The 27376-nt window shown below is 38.7% G+C and overlaps 2 protein-coding genes and 1 pseudogene across 18 annotated transcripts in view; 1 reads left to right on the forward strand and 2 right to left on the reverse strand.

Annotated features, from left to right (window-relative positions):
- Positions 1 to 20503, reverse strand: part of GLCCI1 (glucocorticoid induced 1) — a 131165-nt gene extending 110662 nt beyond the window's left edge. For 9 of the 17 annotated variants that reach the window (XM_074035441.1, XM_045387598.2, XM_045387601.2 and 6 more), the window contains exons 1-2: positions 19509 to 20503; positions 6138 to 6166 (exon numbers count right to left, since the gene is read on the reverse strand). In XM_074035441.1, coding sequence (XP_073891542.1) covers positions 6138 to 6166; positions 19509 to 19959 — 480 coding nt within the window. In that variant the 5' untranslated portion in view covers positions 19960 to 20503. Of the gene's footprint in view, positions 1 to 6137; positions 6167 to 19150 lie in introns of all 17 variants that reach the window. The other 8 variants (XM_074035443.1, XM_045387600.2, XM_074035442.1 and 5 more) reach the window with 3 other exon arrangements.
- On the reverse strand, positions 6984 to 9107 carry LOC102133127 (peptidyl-prolyl cis-trans isomerase-like 4; annotated as a pseudogene).
- Positions 19958 to 27376, forward strand: part of LOC102132884 (uncharacterized) — an 82542-nt gene continuing 75123 nt past the window's right edge. Inside the window, exons 1-2 of the mRNA XM_074036526.1 lie at positions 19958 to 20044; positions 20090 to 20756. Of these exons, the coding sequence (XP_073892627.1) occupies positions 19958 to 20044; positions 20090 to 20617 (615 nt within the window). The 3' untranslated portion in view covers positions 20618 to 20756. The remainder of the gene's footprint in view (positions 20045 to 20089; positions 20757 to 27376) is intronic.

Genomic DNA, 27376 nt, shown 5'->3' on the forward strand with positions numbered 1-27376 from the left:
ACACTATAAATAGTAAACTTCCCTTGAATCACAAGGAAGACATTCAGGAATATGTCTAGTTGGGTGTTCACTGGTTTTTTTTAATTCAAAGTTTCAGGATAGATGTGCAGGAAGGACGTGCAGGTTTGTTACACAGGTAAATGTGTGCCCGTCATTGGTTTTATCTTATACAAAGTGAGCAAATCCTAAGTCACTAACTCTCAGTATATTAAAATTACCTAAAGTATTATGCAAACATGATAATGAACCTCTACTCTGTATGGAGAAAATGTCAGGAGCCAGGGATTATCCAGTGATTGCTGAAAAAGGAATGTGAACTTTAGGGTGCGCATGCTATTGCTCTCTTTCTCTTTCTCCCTCTCCTTCCTTCCCTGTCTATATCTCTCATACACATACATACACCATTTCTCTTGGTCCTTAAGTATATACAGAAACAATAAATTAAAACCAGCCTGTAGAAATATACAATTATACATAAAATCATGATCTACAGCACTAACTATATTTGTAGTCTAATTATGCTTATTGCTCTGTCCCCCTGACAGTGACAAGAGTAGAATGTTTTGTCAAAGTTTTTCTTGGAAGGAGAGAAATATGAAGCTGGTTAGGAATAATTTCCTAGGGAATTATAACTGAAGTAATACTTTTTTTTTAATAAGGACAAAATATTCCAGAAAAAGTCTTGGAATATTTATCCAATATAAGCATATCTTTTCAGAGAAATGTGAGAAAATCATTAGTATATATGAGTTATTTCCCTTTTAGGGGTTATTTGAATACCACATTCCTCAGAATTGTAAAACTCAAGACTAGAAAGGGAATGGAAAAGATGTATTCATGTTCATTTATAATAGCTTCTTAGGATATTAATTTTGCTAAATTTCAGTAGAACATTTTATTCAGCAATGAGAAATTACACTATTCAGTTAATATGTTTTTACAACCTCAGATGAACCTCAACCTTGTATAACTGACTTCCTAAAAAGTTTGTATAAATAACATTTTGTAAATTGGATCATTTTATTTGCACATAAGTTATATACTGTGTAGAGCAAATAACCACCTCAAAATCTGCTTTACAGTTTAAAGTTTTGACATTACGATGAAGTTCAAATTAATATATAATTCACATTCTCCTTACTTGGAGCTCAGTATTACCACAGTCTTTAGGAGGGACTATAAAAACATCAGAATTTTTAATTTGAAGAGCCCACCAAATTTTGGGCATGGATGGTTTAGTTTCTCTAAGTATAACAGACTCAGGGTCAGCAGTGGTGGCTCTCTATTACCAGCAGTTAGGAAGCCCAAGGTGAGAGGATTCCTTGAGCCCAGGAGTTCAAGACCAGTCTGGGCAACATAGGGAGACCCATCTCTACAAACACTAAAAAAGTAGCCAGGCATAGTGGTACACACTTGTGGTCCTGGATGCTCAGGAGGCTAAAATGGGAGGACTGCTGGAGCCCAGGAGGCTGAGGCTGCAGTGAGCCATGAGTGCACCACCGCAATCAGCCTGGGTAAGTGAAACCCTGTCTCAAAGAAACAAACAAAAATTCAGAAGCTGATTCCATGGAGCCTCACTAAATCAAAATTCACTTAATAGAACTTTAAATGTCACTTAGAAACTCACTCTGTGGAAAACTATCTTCTATCTTTTACAACGTGGACTATGCTGACATCACCCATCTTTATCCTACCTATCTCTACCAGCAAGAGCACCCAGCTCCTTCTATTTTGTGTGAAAGTCTAAATCAGTGTTTTTCTACCACCATCACTGAATAACAGGCCTTAAATGAACATAAAAACCATCAGTTACCTAAATTATTAGGCATTTTTACAAAATGGACAACACAAATATACTCTATTAATTTTAACCTCTGTCAGATATTCAGAGGACTTGCATGCCCTGACAATCATTGTTCATGTAGCTGGGTTCAAATCACTGATGTGAATATATATAGCTAAACAGAAATCTCTATATAAATGCTATGTAAGGATTTAACAAATATTCACTGCAAGCCTGGCTTTCTAAACACCAGAAACCATGGTAGATGCCGGAATACTAAAAATGACATGGTATTATTTGGTGAAGCACAGATATGCACCAAAATTACCTTGAATACAGAGTTATAGAAACATTAAGATAAATGAAAAATCATAATTAAACTATTAAAGCCTCTAGAATCACTACATTAACTATGGAATAATACAGGGGGTCAAACAATCAAAGATTCAGCTACTGCACTATGTATTTTATATTTTGAGGCACTTAATTCAATAATGGAATAATATTTTTAAATTATTGGTAAGTCCTTAGAGACTAGACTTCATAATGGGAGACTTTTAACAACCCACTGTCAACATTAGACAGATCAATGAGACAGAAAGTTAATAAGGATATCCAGGAATTGAACTCAACTCTGCACCAAGTAGACCTAACAGACATCTACAGAATTCTCCACCCCAAATCAACAGAATATACATTCTTCTCAGCGCCACATCGCACTTATTCCAAAATTGACCACGTAGTTCGAAGTAAAGCACTCCTCAGCCAAATGTAAAAGAACAGAAATTATAACAAACTGTCTCTCAGACACAGTGCAATCAAACTAGAACTTAGGATTAAGAAACTCACTCACAACTGCTCAGCTACATGGAAACTGAACAACCTGCTCCTGAATGACTACTGGGTATATAACGAAATGAAGGCAGAAAGATGTTCTTTGAAACCAATGAGAGCAAAGACACAACATACCAGAATCTCTGGGACACATTTAAAGCAATGTGTAGAGGGAAATTTATAGCACTAAAGGCCCACAAGAGAAAGCAGGAAAGATCTAAAATTGACACCATAACACCACAATTAAAAGAATTAGAGAAGCAAGAGCAAACACGTTCAAAAGCTGGCAGAAGGCAAGAAATAACTAAGATCAGAGCAGAACTGAAGGAGATAGAGACACAAAAAACCCTTCAAAAAATCAATGAATCCAGGAGCTGGTTTTTTGACAAGATCAACAAAATTGATAGACTGGTAGCAAGACTAAGAAGAAAAGAGAGAACCAAATAGATGCAATAAAAAATGATAAAGGGGATATCACCACCGATCCCACAGAAATACAAACTACCATCAGAGGATACTATAAACACCTCTACACAAATAAACTGGAAATTCTAGAAGAAATGGATAAATTCCTGGACATGTACACCCTCCCAAGACTAAACCAGGCAGAAGTTGAATCCCTGAATAGACCAAAAACAGACTCTGAAATTGTGGCAATAATTAATGGCCTACCAACCAAAAAAGTTCAGGACCAGACGGATTCACAGCCGAATTCTACCAGAGGTACAAGGAGGAGCTGGTACCATTCCTTCTGAAACTATTCCAATCAATAGAAAAAGGGGGAATCCTCCCTAACTCATTTTATGAGGCCAGCATCACCCTGATACCAAAGTCTGGCAGAGACACAACAAAAAAAGAGAATTTTAGACCAATATCCCTGATGAACATCGATGCAAAAATCCTCAATAAAATACTGGCAAACCAAATCCAGCAGCACATCCAAAAGCTTATCCACCATGATCAAGTGGGCTTCATCCCTGGGATGCAAGGCTGGTTCAACATACGCAAATCAGTAAATGTAATCCAGCATATAAACAGAACAAAAGACAAAAACCACATGATTATCTTAATACATGCAGAAAAGGCCTCTGACAAAATTCAACAGCCCTTCATGCTAAAAACTCTCAATGAATTTGGTATTGATGGGATGTATCTCAAAATACTAAGAGCTATTTATGACAAACCGACAGCCAATATCATACTGAATGGGCAACAACTGGAAGCATTCCCCTTGAAAACTGGCACAAGACAGGACGCCCTCTCTCACGACTCCTATTCAACATAGTGTTGGAAGTTCTGGCCAGGGCAATCAGGCAGGAGAAAGAAATACAGGGTATTCAATTAGGAAAAGAGAAAGCCAAATTGTTCCTGTTTGCAGATGACATGATTGTGTATTTAGAAAACCCCATTGCCTCAGCCCAAAATCTCCTTAAGCTGATATGCAACTTCAGCAAAGTCTCAGGATACAAAATCAATGTGCAAAAATCACAAGCATTCTTATACACCAATAACAGACAGAGAGACAAATCATGAATGAACTCCCATTCACAATTGCTTCAAAGAGAATAAAATACCTAGGAATCCAACTTACAAGGGATGTGAAGGACCTCTTCAAGGAGAACTACAAACCACTGCTCAAGGAAATAAGAAAGGACACAAACAAATGGAAAAACATTCCATGCTCATATATAGGAAGAATCAATATCATGAAAATGGCCATACTGCCCAAAGTAATGTATAGATTCAATGCTATCCCCATCAAGCTACCATTGACTCTCTTCACAGAATTAGAAAAAACTACTTTAAATTTCATATAGAACCAAAACAGAGCCCGTATAGCTGAGACAATCTTGGCTTATGGCTTTATTCTTTTTGCATAAGCAAAAAGAAAATATTCTTTTGCTTATGCAAAAAGAATAAAGCTGGAGGCATCACACTACCTGACTTCAAACTATACTACAAGGCTAGAGTAACCAAAACAGCATGGTACTGGTACCAAAACAGAGATATAGACCAATGGAACAGAACAGAGCCCTCAGAAATACCACCACACATCTACAACTATCTGATCTTTGATAAACCTGACAAAAACAAGAAATGGGCAAAGGATTCCCTATTTAATAGTGCTGGAAAAACTGGCTAGCCATATGTAGAAAGCTAAAACTGGATCCCTTCCTCACACCTTATACAAAAATTAATTCAAGATGGATTAGAGACTCATAAAAACCCTGGAAGAAAACCTAAGCAATACCATTCAGGACAAAGGCATGGGCAAGGACTTCATATCTAAAACACCAAAAGCAATGGCAACAAAAGCCAAAATTGACAAATGGGATCTAATTAAACTAAAGAGCTTCTGCACAGCAAAAGAAGTTACCATCAGAGTGAAGAGGCAACCTACACAATGGGAGAAAATTTTTGCTACCTACTCATCTGACAAAGGGCTAATATCCAGAACCTACAAAGAACTCAAACAAATTTACAAGAAAAAACAAACATCCCCATCAAAAAGACGGCAAAGGATATGAACAGAACTTCTCAAAAGAAGACATTCATACAGCCAACAGACACATGAAAAAATGTTCATCATCAATGGCCATCAGAGAAATGCAAATGAAAACCACAATGAGATACCATCTCACACCAGTTAGAATGGCGATCATTAAAAAGTCAAGAAACAACAGGTGTTGGAGAGGATGTGGAGAAACAGGAATACTTTTACACTGTTGGTGGGACTGTAAACTAGTTCAATCATTGTGGAAGACAGTGTGGCGATTCCTCAAGGATCTAGAACTAGAAATATCATTTGACCCAGCCCATCCCATTACTGGGGATACACCCAAAGGATTATAAATCATGCTGCTATAAAGATACATGCACACGTATGTTTACTGTGGCACTATTCACAATAGCAAAGACTTGGAACCAACCCAAATGTCCATCAATGATAGACTGGATTAAGAAAATGTGGCACATATACACCATGGAATACTATGCAGCCATAAAAAGGATGACTTCATGTCCTTTGTAGGGACATGGATGCAGCTGGAAACCATCATTCTCAGCAAACTATCACAAGGACAGAAAACCAAACACCGCATGTTCTCACTCCTAGGTGGGAATTGAACAATGAGAACACTTGGACACAGGAAGGGGAACATCACACACCAGGGTCTGTCGTGGGGTGGGGGGAGTGGGGAGGGATAGCATTAGGAGATATACCTAATGTAAATGATGAGTTAATGGGTGCAGCACACCAACATGGCACATGTACACATATGTAACAAACCTGCACGTTGTGCACATGTACCCTAGAACATAAAGTATAATAAAAAAATTACAATTCACTGAAGGTTTAAACGATTGTTAGCATTTTATAGCAATAAAGTATTTTTAAAATTAACAAAAAAGAATATTTTAAGATTAACAAAACAAGTATTAATTATAATTAATTTCATTACTTTTCCTAAATCTCCCTATTTCCTAAAATTCCTACATACAATTTTATATGGTTTCTTACATCATTATAGTCAGAGGCCATCAGATTTTCTTCAGTGTTCCATATGCCCATAAAAAAGAAAAGTCACAAAATATGATTCATTTAACATTGTTTGCTTTACCAAGAAGTTAACTACAACATGTATTTCATTGAACAGGAATCTGTATAAACACATTATTTTTTGACCACACGTTTAATACAAAGTACAACGGGGCAAGTGTCCTAAAGATTAGCTAACATAACTGAATAGTAATTAAAGGCTATAAGTCTAATATTTTTTATAATTTGATATTATTTTATACAAATGAAGATACTCATAGCACATGATCAAGCACTGTAACTCCTACATAGACAATGTTCACAGCAGCATTGTTTCAACAGCAAAAACAAAAATAAATAAAACTCAAATGTCCATCAACAGAAGCATTCATGTAATACTATACAGCAATAAAAATGAAAGCCACAAAAGTAAACATTATGCCATCTATACAAAACTGAGAAACATACAAAATTAACATTTCATTTAGAGATACCTATGTACAAAGCAAATGACCAACACAAATTTCCAAATAATTACTTGAGAGGGACAGGGTTCTTATGGGACGTCTAAAGTGTAGGCAATATTCTAGATCTTAAGCTGGCTGATGAGTACACAGATATTCATATTTGTTATCCCTTTGCCTTATAAGTACATGTTTATGTATTTTGGCAGTACATAATACTTCATTTTTTTAAAAAAAAAAACAGTAAAAATGTGAAAGACTTCAAAAAATGAAGACTACCATTTATGTATAACAATAAAATTATTGTAAAAAAGTATACAAAGAAAACGCTGAGTTCTTCCAGTGCCCTATATAATCAGTATTAATAATTTAAAGGGCGATAATCCCAGTATGAAAAAAATGACAAGCTTTGACACAAAATCTGAACATCTGCTTTCCTGGCACTCTAAGTTAGACAAGGGTGAATATGTTAGCCACTCAATTCTGCCTCTTCATCTTTCATCTGTACTTAGATTTTTCTTTATCTTTGGATTTCTTTGGACTTCTGCCTCAGTCCCTTTTTACTCCTTTCTCTTTCGTAAAGATGTCTGGTATTTGGATTTGTGACTATTACTATAATGGCCATTCCTCTCTCGAGATCAGATACGACTTCGGTTCTGAGTTCAGTCTCTCTTTTTACTCTTTCATTTCTCCCAACAGCTTTCTTCTTCTTCATAGTGACCAAACTCCAAACTTTCTCTATAATTATCTGGATTAGTATTTTTGATAGGTATGCAGTCTTCATCTTCTTTTTCTTCAGAGCAGTGATGGGTTTTCTTCTTGTGTTTTTTACTTGTAAGTGAGTGACTTGACTTTGAGTCTTCTGCCTGCTCATCTAATACAACAGCATATTTTGCCTCCTGTTTGGGCTTTATCTTTCAGAACCAAATTAGATGGTTTATCCTGTTCCTTTTTATACTCTTTTAAATCACTCTTGTTGTACTTCCCACCTTTTCCTTCCATTTAACCTTTGTAGCAGACTGGCTAAAATCCATGTTTTCTTCTGTCCATTTTTAAGAAGGCTTTCTCACAGTCTTCTTCCTTTTCAAATTCAATAAAAGCATACATCTGTAATCCCAGCACTTTGGGAGGCCGAGGCAGGTGAATCACTTGAGGTCAGGAGTTCAAGACCAGCCTGGCCAACATGGCAAAACCCTGTCACTACTAAAAATACAAAAATTAGCCCGGTGTGGTGGTGCACGCCTGTAGTCCCAGCTACTTGGGAGGCTAGGTGGGGAGAATCACTTGAACCCAGGAGGTAGAGGCTGCAGTGAGCCAAGATCACGCCACTGCACTCCAGCTTAGGCAACAGAGTGAGACTCCATCTCAAAAGAAAGAAAAAAGAAAAGAAAAAGACAAGACAAGACAGAAAGAAAGAAAAAGAAAAGCATAACAGAGGGTTTCTCCTGTCTTCCAGTCCCAGATAACTTCACAACTTCTTATTGGCCCAAATCTAGAGAGTATTATATCCAGATCCTCATCTGTAGTCACTGGATTCAATTTACAAACACAGCAGATTTTTCTGGAGGTTTAATATCTGCATCAGGTAGGTCTCCTACCATTCTAAAAGTAAAGCCTGAGTTTTAGCTTCTTTTTCTGCCTTTAGTTCTTCTACTTCTTCAGCTGACCTTCCTTTGAAATGATCAATTTCTTCATCTGCATCAATTCTACCCACTCTTTAATTGTTCACTTGTAGGTTCTGGTGATAGATCAGGGATTAATAAATGAGGAGTGCCATCAAAACGGATCATCTAAAATCACTGTATAATTTATCCTGATATCCTGATATGGTACAAAGTCCTTGTCAACAAAGGTCTCATTAATTTTCTTAATTATGTCAATGCCTTCTGTCACCTCACCAAATACCGTATGGTACCATCAAGGTAATCTAGATTTTCTCCTGTAGTGATAAGAAACTGAGATCCCTGTTGATCACTGCCATTATTCACCAAGGACATTGTGCCTTTCTTCTTGTGTTTAACTCTTGGGACGTTTTCTGTCTCAAAAAAGCTCGCTTGATCACCATACAATTGGCCAAAAATAGACTCTCCTCCATGACCAGTCCCTATAGGATCAACAGTTTGTATGATAAAATCCCTTTGTACACTGTGAATAAGGCAATAATTGTAATATTTTATTTTGTACAATCTCAAGAAATTAAAGCAGGCGAGTACCTTCTAGATGCTTGGCACTGCCATCACAAATGTCCTTAAACCATGGTACCTGCTCTCAAAAAGTTCACAGTTGCAAGGCTGCTGCTCAGTGTACAAATCAACAACCACATTGCTCAAAGTAGTCTCCAGTAGAACCACCATGGCACCCACTCCTCCTCGGCTATAAACCCTGGGGAGGTTGCTAATATTTCTTTAAGGCAAAAACAAAAAGTCGATAGAAACTGAAAATAGGTAAAGTCTGATTATAAGAAAGAAAAATAGGGCCAGACCCAGTGGCTCACACTTGTAATCCCAGCATTTTGAGAGGCCGAGGAAGGCGGATCACTTGAGGCCAGGAGTTCGAAAGCCCATCTCTACTAAAAATACAAAAAAATTAGCCAGGTGTGGTAGCACATTCCTGTGGTTCCAGCTATTTGGGAGGCTGAGGCAGAAGAATCACTTGAACCCAGGAGGCAGAGGTTGCAGTGAGCCAAGATCGTGCCACTGTGCTCCAGCCTGGGCAACACAGAGAGACACTGCCAGAAAGACAGACAGAAAGAAAAAGAAAGAAGAAAAGAAAGAAAAATGGGTCACTGTGCATTCAACAACCAAGGTTTCAGGTAAATGGTGACACAACACATGAAAAGTTTGTCACTTCCCATTCTAGCTCAGCAATAGCAGATATTTAGCCAAAGTCAAGTCCTCCTTATCTCAACAGCTTCACAAGGCATCACTGCCCAAGATTACTACACAACATTATTACTACATATTACTACATTACTACACAAGAAGCCACATCCAACAATACAGTTCAGACTTCTGCACTAATGTATATGTGTGCAGAGAAAGAAAGGGCCAGTGACATCATCCAAGGCCAAACTATAGTATAATATTATAATATGTACAGGCAGCAAGATACATTAGATCTAAGCATGTTATGGAAACCATAGAATGAAATGATTAATATTTTAAGCTTCATCTAATGAAAGAAAGATTAATATTTTAAGCTTCATCTAATGCCACAAATAAACAGAGTGGCAACTTCAAAACAGAACACCAGAAAAAGCCCAAGCTAACTTAGAAATAAACAATTCATATATAAAATCGAAAGCTCAGTGAGAATAGTATATTTCTGAACAAGGATAATAGTATATTTCTGAACAAGGAAAATCAGCTAAGAATTTGACCCACTTTTTGTTACCCAAAAAGATAAAAAGTGAGCAAATGCAATTCCCTGAATGCATTTCTTTCTTTTTTTAAAGAAGAGGTCACTCTGGAATGTAAAGTATTAATAAACCTTTAACATATACTTTTTAAGCTATATGATCAAAATATTGCAGAACACTGTAGCTTTTTTCAAGAATCTAATTTCTAAGCACAGTCTAAATCCTCACTTCTGCAATACTAATGAAACTGCATTTAGCAATGTTTGCCAATACCAGTTTAGTTAAGTCCTAGATACTTAAATGATCTGACTTAAAGCAGAAAGAGGACAGCTGATTGATTCTTTTAGGGGCAAAGTGTCAGAGTAACTCCAAGAATACTTTAGAAGAAATAAAATTGCACTTACGGAACTTCAAAAGATATTATAAATATATTTTGTTTATAATGAGCTAATATATAATCCAATCTATATTTTACTATGGTATTTTTGTACCTTCATGGAAATATCACTTCACAAGTTTGTATGAGGAATAGTAAAGTTTCCATATGGCTAGACTTGATGTAACCCTGAGCCACTGAGTCCTGTTTTTATTATCTTCTAAGATACCAGCATTACACTTCACTAATTCAATGTATAACTGATATATTTAACTAGAAAAGTAAATATAATTACAGAAGAAATGTTATGAGAAACTTTATCCATCACAAAGACTCTATATAATACTTTTAATCTCCTAACAACAAATACAATTTCTAATATTACTTATAAAAGAAAATCATTTCCACATTAACTACTATGCAGAACTTACAGAAAGCACAAATGACATTGAAAAAAATGCCAACACACCCTGGAAGAAATTATGAAAATAGAGATTAAAATTTCTTTTCTATATTATATCAACTAACCTAAAAGAAGTAAAGAAGTGAAACAGCCAAGTAGATATAAACAAAATTTTTTAAGGTAGTGTGCCTTGCTTTGCCATGACAGTGTTGTATAAAAAGATACTACGTTGAATATTGCTAAAATATCAAAGGATGATAAATGTAGAGAATCGTAATGATGGGGCTGAAGGTAGCCATATACTACATTATAAATGGGCAGATTTTTAAAAGTTTACACTGCCAAATATGAATATACAAAAAGGAGACCTTATTCTACTCAGATTTTGAAATGTCAAGTGAACGGAAGTTTTTAAAAATCAAATGCTAAATTCTGTCTAAACAAAGTGATAGGTCCTTTAGGGACCAAAGGGAAGGCCCAATGATGGCATACTTACTGGGGATACTTGCAGCTATTTTAAGTTCCATGCACACTAGGGTCTAGTCCCATTTAGCTTTCTCTTCTTCCTTCACCGCCCCAAAGCTATATTTATTTAGCCTTTCTATGACTTAACTGTATAAGCAGTGGGATAATACATTGTGCATACTTTCCTGCCCCATAACTAACTGGGTTCCAACAACAACTTTCAGCTATCTTGAAGTCAGGACTCAGAGCATTACAAGAGCCTTGTGCATGCTGCCTCATCTTGGGCAAATTACTTAACTTCCCAGGACCTCATTTCCTCATCTGTGAAAAGAGGTTAATAAAAGTACCTTATATTGGATTCTACCAAAGATTAGTAGTTGGCATAAAAGCTCAATAAATAAAAACTTTAAGACTCATCTAGCCTAATAAACTTTTTCTTTTCAATAGCAGAATCTTTTCCCTACCCAACCAAAATCTTATAAAGCCTATTCCCTTCATTTTAAAGACACAGAAGATAAGATGCAGAGTTAGTGGCTTATCATAAGTCAAATGTCAAAACTGAAAAGATAACTCAAGTTTCTTGACTGCAAACCTAGTATTTCTCAGGATACATTTATGTGTCTAAGACATATCTATGGAACCATTTGGCAAATAATTGCTCTGGTCTTTCATTTGATAATTAGTTCTAGAGAAAACAGCCAGGTTATACCATCAAGGACTAGTCCAGTCAAACATGCTTTGCTCCACCTTCATCAGAAAAACAGCAAATAATCCCAAAAGCAAATTTATAGAATCAGTTATAGTGCAACTCTAGTCAGTCAATACTCATTCAGTCTTATTCTCATTATCATCTATAGTAATCATTTTTATGTATATAAGTTATCAATAATAGTTATTAATGAAGCTCATCAAGCCACAAGGAGTTAGTTCCTTTCTGTCTTGTTCACTGTGCTTAACAATCAAGTGTGTAATAATGTTAGAAAATGTTTCATCAGAAAGTTAATTTTTTAGTAATGTAAAAGTTAAAATTAGCTACATGAAACTATTCACAAAAGTTTTCTTTATGGCCATACAGAATAAATAAGGAATTATTACTGTCAGTAGTTAATAAGTATTTGATCTTCAGTAACACTAGACAGGAAGTTGTAGCAGTTTTTGCCTTTTCATTACGAAACACATCTAGATGGTTGGTGGATTTCTTAACTTTTTTTTTTTTTTTTGAGACAGCACCCCATTCTAGTACCCAGGCTGGAGTGCAGTGAGGTGATTTCAGTTCACTGTAACCTCTGCCTCCTGGGCTCAAGTGATCCTCCTGTCTCAGCCTCCTGAGTAGCTGGACTACAGGAGTGTGCCACCATGCCCAGGCTAACTTTTGTATTTAGTGTAGAGGCAAGGTCTTGTTATGTTGCTCAGGTTGGTCTTGAAATCCTGAACTCAAGCCATCTGCCTGCCTCAGCTTCCCAAAGTGCTGGGATTACAGGTGTGAACCACCATGCCCGGCAGGATTTCTTAACAATTCTAATAACCTGGTAGACAATTTTGGACACTGACCTTGCCACACAACCATGGGTTACTAGTTTCATTTCTTTTCTTTTTTTTTGAGATACAGTTTCGCTCCTGTTGCCCAAGCTGGAGTGGAACGGCGTGATCTTGGCTCACTGCAGCCTCCACTTCCCAGGTTCAAGCGACGTTCATGTCTCAGCCTCCCAAGTAGCTGGGATTATAGGGGCGCACCACCATGCCCAGTTAATTTCTGTATTTTTAGTAGAGACAGGGTTTCACCATGTTGGCCAGGCTGGTCTCGAACTCCTGACCTCAAGTGATCTGCCCACCACAGCCTCCCAAAGTGCTAGGATTACAGGCATGAGACACTGCGCCTGGCCCACTAGCTTCTTTAAATCATCATTATTTTTGGTGAGCCATCATTAAGGTGTACTATGGTGAACTTCATTAAGTTATATATGTACACAGTTCAACCCACAAATTACAGGCTCTTGGAAGCCTGCTGTCTTTTGGGAGGGCTGAATCAACCTAGTGCCAGTTGCTGGGACAATCACCTGAGACCAGTCTCTGTTTAGTGAATCCTGAAGCTTTCATCAGTTTAGCACCGTATGTAATTAACTTTTAACATTTATGAAGAGAGAAAAGGGGAGAAAAGCACTTATATTCACTATAAAGTGATTCGAGGACAGTACAGATTCTGATTACATGTAAGAAAGGCCAGATACAATCATGTTCCTATCTTCAGAATCAAGAATTTCTCTGTCTGTCGCTCTCAGGAACAAGAATTTCTCTCTCTCTCACACACACACACACATTCTCTCTGCCTCTCTCTCTTTATGCAAGAAAGAAATGGAGAAAAATGGCCAATCCATCTATATTTTATTTTAGTTACATTCAACAAACTAGGTCTCACATTTTTAGACATTCTGAAAATGTCAGATCATATCCCAGCACAGCGTAATAGTGCCATGGAAACAAAAGAAAACCAATTCCTTTGTCATTCTTTTAGCTCAGAAATCACAGCTGATCATCAACATCAAAGTCTTTTTTAGTTAGGAGCAACAGGATAGTTTTATGGAATGAACACTGGATCTGGAATGAGAAGATCCACATCCTAAATCCTTGCTGAATCAAAGTATACGTTGCTTAGTACATAGTTAACACACAAATACATGTTTTCTTCCTTCCTACCTACAACTAGAGACACAGCATAGTATAGGTGAAGTCACTGAGGTATTCATGAACTTGCCTCTTGGTATGTGCCTCAGTAACATTCACCTGGAATAAACAACACTGCTTAAAGGTATCTGCCATGTTTGTTCATGCTACAGTGAAATACTTTTCCACAATTTGTTCATAATATAAGTAAAATCCTTAGACTTTTCAGAATTATTGCTAATCCATTATAATTTGTTTTTCAGAATAAGCACAAAAATTCTTCTAGAATAGCTACATGATGAGTCAACTTATGGTCACTTTCAAGGGTCCAGATGAAGAGTAGCGGGAAACACAGGTAGTATCTGCTCTTCCATCAGTCCCCTAGGCTTTCTATATCAATATATGAGTACTTGTATTCTCTTTCCTCCACTTACTTTTGGCAGAGACCAGAAGTTACATAAATTCAACCTCTTGTTAAAATAATTAAACAGTATGTAGCACAAAAAGACTGTCAGTGATTTAGCTTCTCAGACACTTAATAAAAGAATAAATTATATACTGAAGACAAAAAACAGTGTCAGACACAGACTAGGACAGGGGCTGCCAAAAAGTCTATCTTGGTGGTGTCTGGAAATGTTAAGTTCTGGAGAAAAGACCAAACTAAAATTAAGAAGAACGAAGTCATTAGAATATACTCTTTAGCGGATTATTAACTACCTGTGAATGTTTTAATAAAACAGACTTCTAGAATTTTTTAAAATTTCAGACTAAGGAAAACCCTCTCCGACTAGCCATTTGTTGAACACTGTCATTTATTTCCATTCTATTCACTGCTGTGGAGCCCAGTTACTCCTTTATTTTCTTATTCACATGTAGTCTGACTTATCACAAGTAAAATAAAAATCACAAGGATGCCATTATCCTTCAACATTTCCCCAAAGTACAAATGCTAATGTGCATTAAGTCCTTGCAGAAATGTACAATGCAGTTCTTCAGTAAAAAGTACTGTAATTAATAAAATGATTTCCAGTTCAATATATACACACAGAACTTTACATAAGTTAAAAACTGATTAAGGTGATTCACACATGCTAGGTATTCAATATTCAATACAGTTAGAATAACAGTTATTTGAGAGGAATATAATCTTTGAATATAAGACAGATTTTGATTAAATAACTATAAATTCATTTATCTATTTTGCTAGTCACTCATTGATCTAGAAATTTTAGGCACCATGAGATAACTGATGGAAAAAATTAGTTCTGTAAATAATGAACACCGCTGCTCTCTAGTATAGTTTTCTGAGAATGAAAACCTTTCCCAAAAGTCAGTATGTGAAACCTGTTTATTTAGAAAAAGCTAAAACGTTAATGTATTTTCACTCTAGTAGAAGAAAGCTTTGAAACAAGTTTCTATAAGCACTCTAGGAAAATTAATTAATTTTAAAATGGAAAGGGAGGATCTTAATTTCCAAGAATATCAGCCTGAGAATAAACTTTATAGAAAGAGAATATCTGAGTATCTCTTTTAAAAGAGAAAAAGTTATTAAAATGTTTTGTATTCCACTGAGAACAGTATAAAAATGACTTAAAAAGATACATTTAAGGAAAAGATAAAAACTGAAAGCAAATGAATTAACAGGCAAACATATTACATGCGGTTAACATTATATTTGTATTATCTCTTAGAATAGAATCATAACTTCTTTATGTATAAAACAATGTGGCTCTCAAGATGCTCATGAAAAAGTCTAATTAAATTTCACTCTAGAGTTAGCAATCTGGTAGCGTATTAGGCCTAAATAAACCTGATATGTTAAATCAGGAACCAACACATGCTATTTTTCATAACAGGAGTTATATAAATTACAAGCTCTTCCATGTTTTTATTAGATTTGGTACACTTAAAAATAAGCTGTATTCTCCATCCAGAGTACTCTAAATATGACTGTTATTACATCTTTTAGAACTTATAATTCATCCTAATGCTCTATCTTTACAAAACACACACACACACACACACACAAAGATTTGCATTTCCTACTTACTATCTTGGACAGTAAAACTATATTTGTTCTATGTTTAAATCCATGGGTTCTGCTCTGTGAGGTTTCAAAAAGAAGCAACTTTATTATATTTTCCTTTGGTTGTTACTAATGATTTTAGCTTAAAGATCATTAATCTTAACACTAACATCCTGCTTTTTCTCATTTGAGTTGCTCTATTTATCTCAAAGGTAGACTTTATGTATTACCATTACAAAAAAATAACTATTTGCATAATACTTTATGATTTTACATCTATTACAAACACATCACAGGGAGCCTGAGGATTCATTCAGCAGCCTGTCATTCACCACTGCAAGACCCTTCAGAACCAAACAAGAGGGAGGATGACATTTTACTAATGGCAAAAGTACAGAAACGAATGTAAATAACAAACCTTGAAGTTTTAAAAATACAAAAGAAAAAAAGAAAACAAGCAAAAAGAGGATGATCCATGAGCACAAACAAAACAGTTTCAATTTGTAAAACTCCATGTCCTCTATATATACAGCAAGGTGTTTGGCAATTTATGTATTTCTATTATGGTAACCATTTAAATTATTTAAAACTATGCTACAAAAATAAAGGAAATTACCATTTTTTCCTGGGTTGTATAAATTAATATTATAATAATATTAAAATTGACTATTCCTATTTATAGAATTCAGCTTTTCCTCAGCCTTGTGAAACAATCTGATATCAATTCTCTGTTACTCTAGCCTCAGCCCTACAAATATTCACATTAAGAATGCTTAAGACGCAGATAATGACATAATGTATTTAGAAATTGTGTTGTTTCATAATTTTTTGGTAAAAGAATCATAAAAAAATTTTAAGCTTCCCTATTTTCTCCTATAATCATCACTCCAGATGAAATGCATGAAATACTGAATGCTCAGTTATGTCACCTTTAGTCCAAATGCCCACAGCACTTGCGGTTTTTCATAAACAATATGCCTTTATACTATATACCTACCCCTTGAGCCATCAACTACTTAATGTTTTAAAATGTAGTTTCAAACGCAGTTTTAACACCCTCTTGCGTGCACACACACACCCCCACATACACTGAAGTGTGCAGAAAAAGGAGGAGGTGGAGAGCAGAGGAAGAAATGGAGCACGTTGTTGTTTTTCATTCATGCAGTATAGTGATGTCAGTGTCTGCAGCAGCAGTGGCAGCGGCAGGAGCCTTGACCAGTGGAGGCTAAAATCCACTCAAGTCAGAACCTTACAGCATTCAAAAGAAAGTGAGAAGACAATCATTCTAAAAATTAAATCAACTGTTCAGATCATGGATTTTAAATGGCTAAGGAAACAGATTAGTAGGACAGTTTTAATTTGGGTAGCGGGGGTAAAAGGCGGGACATGGAGAAGTAACATAGGAGTAATATAATCACAGAACTGGGGGTACAGAAGCCCGCATTCAAAAATCACTTCAATGTAAAAAACTGACAAAACCACCTGGTGTTTAAAACAGTAGAAAAACATCTCTAGCAAAGAAAGCCCTTGCATTCCCAGCACAAGCTCTCTGACACTGCAAATCTGTCTGCTGCACAACCAGACTCAGAAAAGTGTTTTCATCATGATTGCATTAAAATCGCATTAAACTCGGATGTGCCATACTACAACAAAGAGAATAGTTTAAGCCAGATCACAAATTTCATTAAAACTGCTTGATGATGGAGCATGTAATTCCTAAGCAATTAAGCCTTTTGAAGGATGCAGAAAAACAAGTTGTACTATTATCTGTTGTAAGATGTTAGTGTTTATATACAAAAGGGGAGAAGGGTACTAGATGACCATTATGTTGTTGCAGCAATTGCTGAAACTTCTCTTACTCACATCCACAAGACCCACAATCTGCAATGCTTATTTTATGCCTCTTAGTGCCTACAAGAAAATCCCAAAACTCAATTTGTGCACTGTTGAAGCAAAATCACTAAAAAATTTATGTAACTGTTTTCTGTTCATTCTCTTATTTCTCATTTCATACAGTTCTAGAAAATGTGCAAGAGTTGCATATGGCATTAATCTGTTAGAAAATGGTGGCCTTTTCTATAAAATACAGCCAAAGATGTGTGTTCAGTTGTGGTCATTATTAGGGCGATCACGTTGTTTTCATTCATTCATTCAGGATTTGCTGGAGGATGTCAGTTTCTGCAGCAGCTGGCTTGACCTGGGGGAGGAGTGGAGGAGCATATTCCTCCCAGTGCATACAGATTACAGGATGTATTTCTTGGTGCTCATGTACTCATCCCACTGCACTACATCCTACACTGGTTCAACATCAAGTGGTCAGAAAACAAGTGCGTTAGCAACATGCTAATTACAGGTCTGAAATATTAAAACAAAAACACCAAGACTGCAATGTATCATAACGCAGACAACCACTTTCTCCAACTCTAACACCTTCAAGAAAACTCCATTAAAAAAAAAAAAAAAATTCCACATACCACATAAACAATGTACAGACTTTGACAGTGTTTCCCTTCCAAGCAGAGATTTTTCCACCCAGCATGATCTGTTCCCTCCACAATGCAGCAGCAGCATCTGTAGCTCTAGGCTGGTATCTAATAATATTAGCTATTCCACTCTCCCTTATGAGCTTTAAGTCTCTGTTTTGGCTAATCTTCCTTTTCTCCCCCAGGGCTCAACTAGATCATGCACTGTGTCCCTAGACATAAACAAAACCAAAGCAAAACAGAAAACACTAAGGGTAACCCACAGCATCCACCAGCTCACCATTACCTTTGACACCTAACAAAAAAGAAACTTGAGATCCTTCAATAGCTCAACTGAACTGTTAAGTGTACTTAAAAATGGAAGGAAAAAGCGAACACGTTCCACAAATAAGTTTTCAGAAATTTACCATGAAAATCTCCAGTTGAGCATAAACTGTTTCCAGTGCAGGAGTGCTCTGATGCATGAATATATAAAGGGGAGGGGGAGAGAGAGGGAGAGAGAGAGGGAGAGGGGGGTGGAGGAGGGGAGAGAGGGAGGGAGAGAGAGGGAGGGAGAACTGAGGGAAAAAACCGTATACACTTCAATTGCACATTCAAAACTGTCCCCTCTAGCAGATATCATTACATCCAGCCGATATCCTTACATCATAACTAATGCCACCATCCCTCTAAAAAATAAAAAAATTATCCCGGTAGTTATAGGCACGTTAGGAACTTTGCAGGAAAGCACAAAGAGACTGTAGAGATTACAACCACCACCTTATCCGCTGCTGAAGAGTTTGTGTGCGTGTTTAAGTGTTTCGCCCAGCTCCTCTTTCCCCGGCTACAAACAGCAAACACACGAATGAGCTAGCCAGCTCTTAAACTGAAAAACCTCTCGAAGCAGGCGAGTGATGGAAGAGAAAATCTGAGGGGCGGCATGAGGGTCAAATAAAAGTTGCTTTTCAGTTCGCTCCTCCAAGCCCCGCAAGCGACCGCAGGGGGGTGAGATTCCCAAAGCCACTTTCACACCTTCGATAATGCACTAGCAAAGAGAAGCCCGAAGAGGCTGAAGTTTCCACGGAGGGCACCGTCGGGGAGACGCAGCCCGGGAGGACGGGAGGGTTGGGCTCGCTACCTCTGCACACGGGCGAGCCGGGGCTCCGTCTCTCAGGTGAGCTGCTCCTCCGGTGGCTCTCTGGGGACCGTCTCGGGCGGCCCTTGGCCCGCGGCGCCTGCTCGGCCGGGGCTGCGGCCGGCGGCGGCGTCGGGCTGGACGGGCTGGGGCCGCGGGCCGCGCCGGGCCCCGGAAGGCTGCCCAGCGAGGCGGCAGCAGCGGCGGCGGCGGGCGGGCGCGTGGGACTGTGCTGGCTGCCCCGCAGGAGCTGGTAGGGCACCGTAGCGCGGATGGGCTGCAGCAGCCGGCCGGCTCCCGCAGCCGGGGCGCAGCTCACGCCGCCGCCCGCACCGTTCCCGCTCCCGGCTGCGGCGACGGCGGGCGGGGACCCCGCGGCGCTGCGCCTCATCCTCTGCGGCGGGGGATGAGGGGTCTGAGAGGAACTGGAGGAGGATGAGGAGGCAGTGGACATGGTGGCTCTGCGGGCCCTGGACGCCGCCGGCCGACACGGAGGCGTGGGGCGGGAGGCGCGCGAGCGTGTGGGAGCCGGCGCGATAGTGCGTGCGAGTGTGTAAGGGGGAGGGGCAGGGGTATCGCTGTAGGGGAGGAGTCTCGGGGCTCCCCCTCCCCAACGCACACCCCCGCCGCCTCGGCGAGGGGGAGGGGAAGGCTCCGAAAACAAACGTCCAACGGCCCCAACCGCCCGGCTGGGCTCGGCGTGGCGGTCACGGCCGGGGCCGCAAGGAGCCCGGAGCCGCCGCCGAAGCCACTGCTCCAGGCATCGCGCTGACAGGGCAACCGCCCGGTTTACGCAGCCCCGAGGGCCACTCGCAGCCTTCTCCTCAGCCCTCGCGGGGCTGTACGCACGGGAGAACCCGTCAGCTGCAGGGAGGGCCGGGACCCCTGCTTCTGGGGACCAGGGTAGAGAGAAAGAGCCTCGAGGTGCTGGCGCTCCTCGGAGTCCGCGCCGCCGCCGCCGCCGCCGCTTCTACCCACTCCTCACTCGAATGGCAACTAATTCGCCCCAGCCGCACCCCGCCCCCGGCACCGCCTCCCAGCGCTCAGGACCCGGCAGCTGCCGCAACGAGCATTTCCATTGGCTTAGGGGCTCCCCACCAGAACTCGAGTGATTGGTTCTGGAATAGGAGTGAGAGAAGGAGTGTCCAATGACAATGGTGTCTCCTACTTTGAAGGTGGGGCGTGAGGGGGTGGCAGCGTGAGGTGGGGGTTGTGCGCGCAGTGGGGAGCGAAAAAGTTGACAGCCTTGAGGTAAGAGCGAGACTAGGAAAGTTGGATTGTGTGTGTCCTGCGCGTGTCCCGACACCCCCAGACACGCAAACGCCGCGCTAGGCAGGTTGCAGGGGCTCCACCCTCCTGGGCCGTCTGTATGACTTGAGACGGGACTCATGAGGCAAACTTTAATTTGCAAGTACACCTGCATCCGGTGGGATGTTTTAGTTAGAACCAGAAAACGGGATCTCTTCCCCTCTAATTTTAGTAAGCTGAGTTTTCGTGACCAGTAGCCTTATTAATCAAAAGAACTTCTGGTGAGCAGGCAAAATGTCTGGAACCTGGATTGAACAAAGTAAAATACTTTTACAGCCTAACATTTGTAATTATGCAGTGAAAAGAGATGATCAAATTCTGTGTTCCAAGACAATAACCCTGAATAGCAGGGGTCAACAAGGAATTTTACGTCATTACACCAGCAGCTAGATATATTAATGAAGGGCGCCCCTGCCTTTTCCGAAGCAGATAGCTTCTTGAGAGGAATAAATACCAGATGTAATGTAATAATCCATTGTGGTAAATTTGTTTTTTATTCCGCAATGAAACTGAAAGGGTACAAAAATTTTGGATGACTATCAAAAACCTAAATTTATCCCACAGTAAACCAAGGTTTTAAACCTTAATCAGAAGCAATTAATGTAAGGATCTTCATCGGATAACTTTCATTAATTGTCAAGAGGTTAAAAGAGAAGCAGAATGTCAGATTGGTCTACTCGTGCTGTCTGCCCACACTGACAAACTTCCTCTTATTTCAGGCACTATATGCAGGGGTCACTTTCACGTATAGGAGCCATCTTTCTTTGCTTCCTTGTGTGTTCAGACCAGAAAGCATACCGGGTTCAGTAAAAAAAAAAAAAATTGATGAAACTCAATAAAAATACAAAAATTTCATGCAGTACTTCATAGTTCCTCACTTTACCACATATTAGAATAATAGCTAATGTTTATTCACCATGTGCCAGCCGCTATTCTAAGAACATGATGTGTGTTAATTTATTCAGTCCTCATATAATCCACAAGGTAGATACCATTATTATCCTTACTGTGGTCTCAGTTGTGGCATAAATAAGCTGTCTTGCCTGAGATCACACAGTTAGTATATGGGAAGCTAAAAATTTCAAGACTGGCTCAAGAGTCTGAGGAAGCCCTCTGCTATAGTGCCTGGCAGCTCAAAGCTGTGGGGTACATAATTTGTAGAGTATGTATTGACAGTGGCCCACAAATCTCATCTGTGAGGTAAGTTTCCATCAGTTTAAAGGAAATTCTACAAATGAAGACAGACCACTACTTTTTTTTTGTTCTCCAGAATAACATATTTTAATTATGAATACAAACTTTATACTCTTCCAAATTTTATATAATTGGCCTACCTCATTAATTTAAAAACTGCATTATATTGTGTGTAAAAAGAATGATAAATGATTTCTTTTCAGTGACTTTTTTAGAATAGCAAGAACAAAAAATCTGACATTAAAAATATGTAAAGCTGGCCAGGTGTGGTGACTCATGCCTGTAATCCCAGCACCTTGGGAGGCCAGGGGCAGGGGATCACTTGAGCTCAGGAGTTTGAAACCAGCTTGGGCAACATGGCAAAACCCCACTCTACTAAAAATACAAGAATACTAGCCGGGCGCAGTTAGAGAGGCTGAGGTAGGAGGATCACCTGAGCCCAAAAGGTCAGGAGATCAAAGCTGCAGTGAGTCTTGATCACACCACTGCACTCCACCTTGGGTGACAGAATGACACTCTGTCTCAAAAAAAAAAAAAAAAAAAAATTAAGGTTTTTATTTTACATGCAGGTAAATTTCTGAGTTGTTGCTTTGATTACAGCATAGTTGCATTATAGAAATGTCATCTCTAGCTACTCCTAAATATATTTATGGAACGACCTCAACATATTAGGTTACAATAATTCTAAATTTATACTCGGTCACAATCACAATGATCAATTGGATCTAATTTGGATCTAAAACAACATATCTAGTCATATTTTAAGGACTTTCTGTGTTTCTTCAAATCTACCACAGCTGACTTAGACATCTAAAGCAAATCTAAATAATCCACACAGAGAAACAGAATTAGTATGATCTTAAAACACTATTATCAGTTACTGGTAAGTCATTATGACCAATCTAGAAGTTCAGTCACTTCTCTTTGCTGTAGAAACCTTAGTTGTCTCTTAAACCTTTATTCTCATGAAGTAAGTACCGATCTTCATATTTAAGGAATATAGGCTTCAAACAAATCAAAGGTGGCCTAAAATAAATTAAACTCAGTGCCTGCTTTCAAATGTCCATTTGTTGGGTTCTTGATAATACTTTATTCTTATTGAGAATGATAGTAAGCTCCAAGGATATATAGAAGCTTTAGGAAAATGTTCTTAGTAAATTGGAAACCCCCTAGAATGAGATGTGGATTGCTAGGCTAGAAGAGCATTGTTATGCTATTTTGCTAGCTATGGGGTAGTTAGGCCTAGTGCCAATTTTCCATACTGGTTGAATGTAAGTGTAACAATCTCTGAAAATCCTATGTAAGGCTTAAGGTTAACATTGACCTCTTACTATGTTGTCCTGTGTAAAGAAGACAAAATTGAAGGCACAATTTGGTGGCATGAGAAATACTTCGGTTTCAGTAGCCCCATGCCGTGGCTATCTGTGGGACAAGGATCTACCATTAGCTAATCTGAGATAGAATCCTGTTATATTTACTTCTTAGTGCAAATATGGTAATAGACTACATTTTAGGTTAAATTAAAACTTGGAATCATTGGTTACATATGATTTATATGCAGCCCCATGTGGAGAGATCATAAGACGAAGAAGCCACAGAGCCCACAGAGCTACCAAAACCCTCCACTTCTAGCTCCATCTGGGTTTGCCTGGCTGAGCATCCAAGGCCCATCCAAATCTGAGAGGCAGTCCAGGCTGTCAGTATTTGCAATGAGGTCATGGCTGGGAGAGAACACTAAACAGATCTGCACTGATGTTCATCTTAAGCTGATTAAACTCTCTTGTAGATTGATTCCTAATAGCAACAACCACAAAAAAGCCTTGACTGAATTTTCGTCCCTGGCAGATGCTTAAATTAAACTCCTCAATGCTTGTGACAGCCTACGTGCACCTTCGCACAAGGTGTTCCCTCTGCCTGAAAGGTTCTTGTCCAGATATCCACACGGCTTGCTGACTCATTTCCATCAGGTCTTTACTCAAATGTCACCACCTTCATGATGAGAGCTTTCCTGAACACTGTTTTAAAAATTGTAAGCTCCCCTAGGCTTTTCCTGCTCTTTATCCTACTCTTTTTCCGGAGTACTTATCAGCATCCAAACCATAATATATTATAATTATTTTTTGCTTTGTCTGTCTAGAATAGAACAGCCTTGAAGACTTTTTATCAGTTTTGTAACTGCTGAATCTCCACAACAGTGCTTAGTATATGATAGATGATCAATAAATATTTGTTTAATGTTGTTAAGAGTGGCAAATTTTAGCCAGTGTTTGTCTTATGAACTAAAACTTGTGCTTTTCCTCAGGGAAAAAAAAAATGTAACAGGTGTATCTCTGCTACAAAAGCACAGTTGCAGAGTAGAAAAATATCTGATGTGGTTACTGTAAACCACACAGATATTTGTATTGAAGCTGCCATTCAAAAAGACAGAATACCTTGTATTATGGTTGTTAGACCTACTGGCTCCTGGAGGCTCATCAGAGGTTGAAATGGAAAATGGGGGCCAGGTGTAGTCCCAACTACTGGCAAGGCTGAGGCAGAGGACTGCTTGAGCCCAGTAGTTTGAGGTTACAGTGAGCTATGATCACGCCACTGCACTCCAGCCTGGGTGACAGAGTGGGAACCTATCTCCAAGAAAAAGGAAAATAGAATTGGCAATGGAGAAAAGGCAGTTGAAAAAAAGGATAACTGAAATAAACAAACTGAAGAGGATCACTTAAGGAGTGACATCTGCTGATTGGTATTTAGTTCTAGCTCACTATTAAGAAGAGCTATTCTCAAGAGGCCTATGTAAAGGAACTGAAAATAAATGATAATTAAGTAGGCAAGACTATTATATGTAAATAATGAAAACTTTGTTTCTAAAAGAAGTTCAGAAGAAGCAATAGTAATAGATATTTTATTTTTAACTGCAAGGTCATCAAGAATAAGTGTACAGTTATTTCTTAAAAATAGAAAACAGTAATGAAAACCCCTGGTTTTTCAGTTTTCATCTCCACAGCAGCTCCAATTGCCAACTATGATGCCAGTGGCACCTCCTATGCATCTTAAGCTGCTGCATAATACTCTCACCATTTAACTAAAATACTATATTGTATAAAGTCAGCACATTCACAGGTAAAACTTGGGGGCCAAAGAACTATAAATATTCTCTTTCCATGCTGTGACATTCTATTTGTTTTAGTCCCAAACAGAGTGTTCATAATACATGAAAGCAATAGTAATCCTATGAAGGGAATATGTTTGATTATCATAATGTTATTTTTTAATGAGAGTTTCAAGTCATTAAAGTATGTCATAAGTGTCTTCCTATGTGGCCAAATCTTATTTTTTGCCACATGAGTAAGTGTGTTGAGGGACTGTTGTTAGGGTGCCATCAATTCATCAGCAGTGCTGGACTAGAGAAGTTTATTTTTCTTATTTTAAACTTTTTGAAACACAATTTTCAGAGTGCCCTACTCAGCATCTTATTGAAAAGGTCCATATTAATGCCCCTAATAAGCCTAATTGGGGGCTTAGTAGCAACAATACTAGCATCAAGCCATAGCAACTCCTTATCAGGTTACTTATTGAATGTTTGTGAAGTGTCAGACACTGTTTTACACTCTGTTGGGTTTACCTGTTCTCACACTTTGGTAAATAGGAGTAAAAAGATATGCCAACAAAGCGAAAGCCATATCTACAGATTTGCCTTGCATAAAAAAAGATGTAAATAGAGTATTATGGAAGTGAGGGAAGGGAAAGCTCACTTGAGAAAAGGCTTCAGGAAGAAGAGTATGAAGAAGTCATGTAGGTAGGAATGCATAAAACCAGGCAGAAGATGATTGGACAGTCTGTCTTTGGCTGATGGTTAATGGAAGATAAGTCTTGGCTTGTTGATGACAGGTCATGGAGGCCCTTGGTTGCCAGGTAAGGCTTGCACTTTATTGGATATGCAGTGAAGAGCTGTTGAAGATTCTTGAATGGGTGAAGAGAACATGAGTGGAGCTGTGCTTTATGAAGATTAATTCAAGAATTGCTTACAACATGAATTAGAGATTGATGGTTGGAAGATGATGTAGAAGGTTTAGAGAATACTCCACATTAGTTTAGGTGACATGAGTTAGGGGAATGACAAAGGACATGGAGAGGGAAATAAGGTGAAAGTCATGTTCCTTCTCAGCTGATGATCATGTGGACTTTGAAAGGAGAACCCCAGACAGTTGTGAAGATTCAAGCTTGGATGCCTGAGAAGACAGTCATGGCTTTAACACAAACAGGGCAGCTAAGGGAAGGAGGAGGTTTGGTGAAAAGATAATGAGTTCAGCTATAAGTAAAATAACCAGAGAATATTCAAATGGAGACAGCTGTTAAATGACAGTGAAATTGAGAAAACAAGAGATATAGATTTGGGGGCTATCCATGTCCATGTGGTAGTTGAAGCCATGATCACAAACGAACTTGGCAAAGGAGAAAAGCATAGAAATAAAAAGAGGGTGAAAAACAGAATTGTGAAAATTTATACATGAGTCATGGAAGGAAAAGTAAAAAAAAAAAAAAAAAAAAAAAAAAAAAAAAAACGAAAGAAAACAATACTAGAAAAGAAGGCAGGGCAGAAGTACTCCTTAACAAAACGGAGTTCAGAGTCTCAGAAAATAAGTTTGGTAGATGCTTCATGGGGCATCTGACAAACTAATATCCCTCTTCTCTGAGAACCAATCCTCCCCCAACACATAGAGGGTTTGGGCCTGACAGCTATGTATGTACCAAATCCTCTGGCCATGGTTGATTTCACCTGAGTTCAACAACTGACTAAAGCTGGGCCAATTAAATTTTCTCCTTTGGGAATTTGAAATGAAGAAATAAAATGTTTTTCTATAAAGACTTGTGCATGGAGTGGCCATTTTCTGTCACGGGAACACAGAAGCAGAGGAAACCTGCTTTCTGAGAGAAAAGAATGAAGTGAGTTACAGAAAGAAGGAGAAATCAGACCAGGTGACCAGAAAGAGGGAGACAGTCTGAGAGGAAGTTCACTTTCCCATGATGATTATTTTGTTTCTTATGCATTTTATTCAATCCTCCAAAACCACCCCAACTCCAGCCCCATTCCTGCTGATACATCTCCACTATAGTCCCACCATCAAATCTATGATTTTTTCAACATTTGGATCCATTTCTTTTTCCTTTCTGTACAGGTAATACATGTTCTCCTTTCCTATCGAAAGCCATCTTCTCCACTTCTGATTTAAATTCTGTCCCTCTTGTCTCTCAGGGACTTCATTTCTGCAGTTATTATCTCCATCTTCTTCATCATCAAATTATTGATTTTTCCCGGTAATGTTTGAACATGCTGTTATGCCAACATTTATTTTAAAAGGCAAAACAAAGATTCT

This window comes from Macaca fascicularis, chromosome 3, assembly GCF_037993035.2.
Source record: "Macaca fascicularis isolate 582-1 chromosome 3, T2T-MFA8v1.1".
NCBI classification, from domain to species: domain Eukaryota; kingdom Metazoa; phylum Chordata; class Mammalia; order Primates; family Cercopithecidae; genus Macaca; species Macaca fascicularis.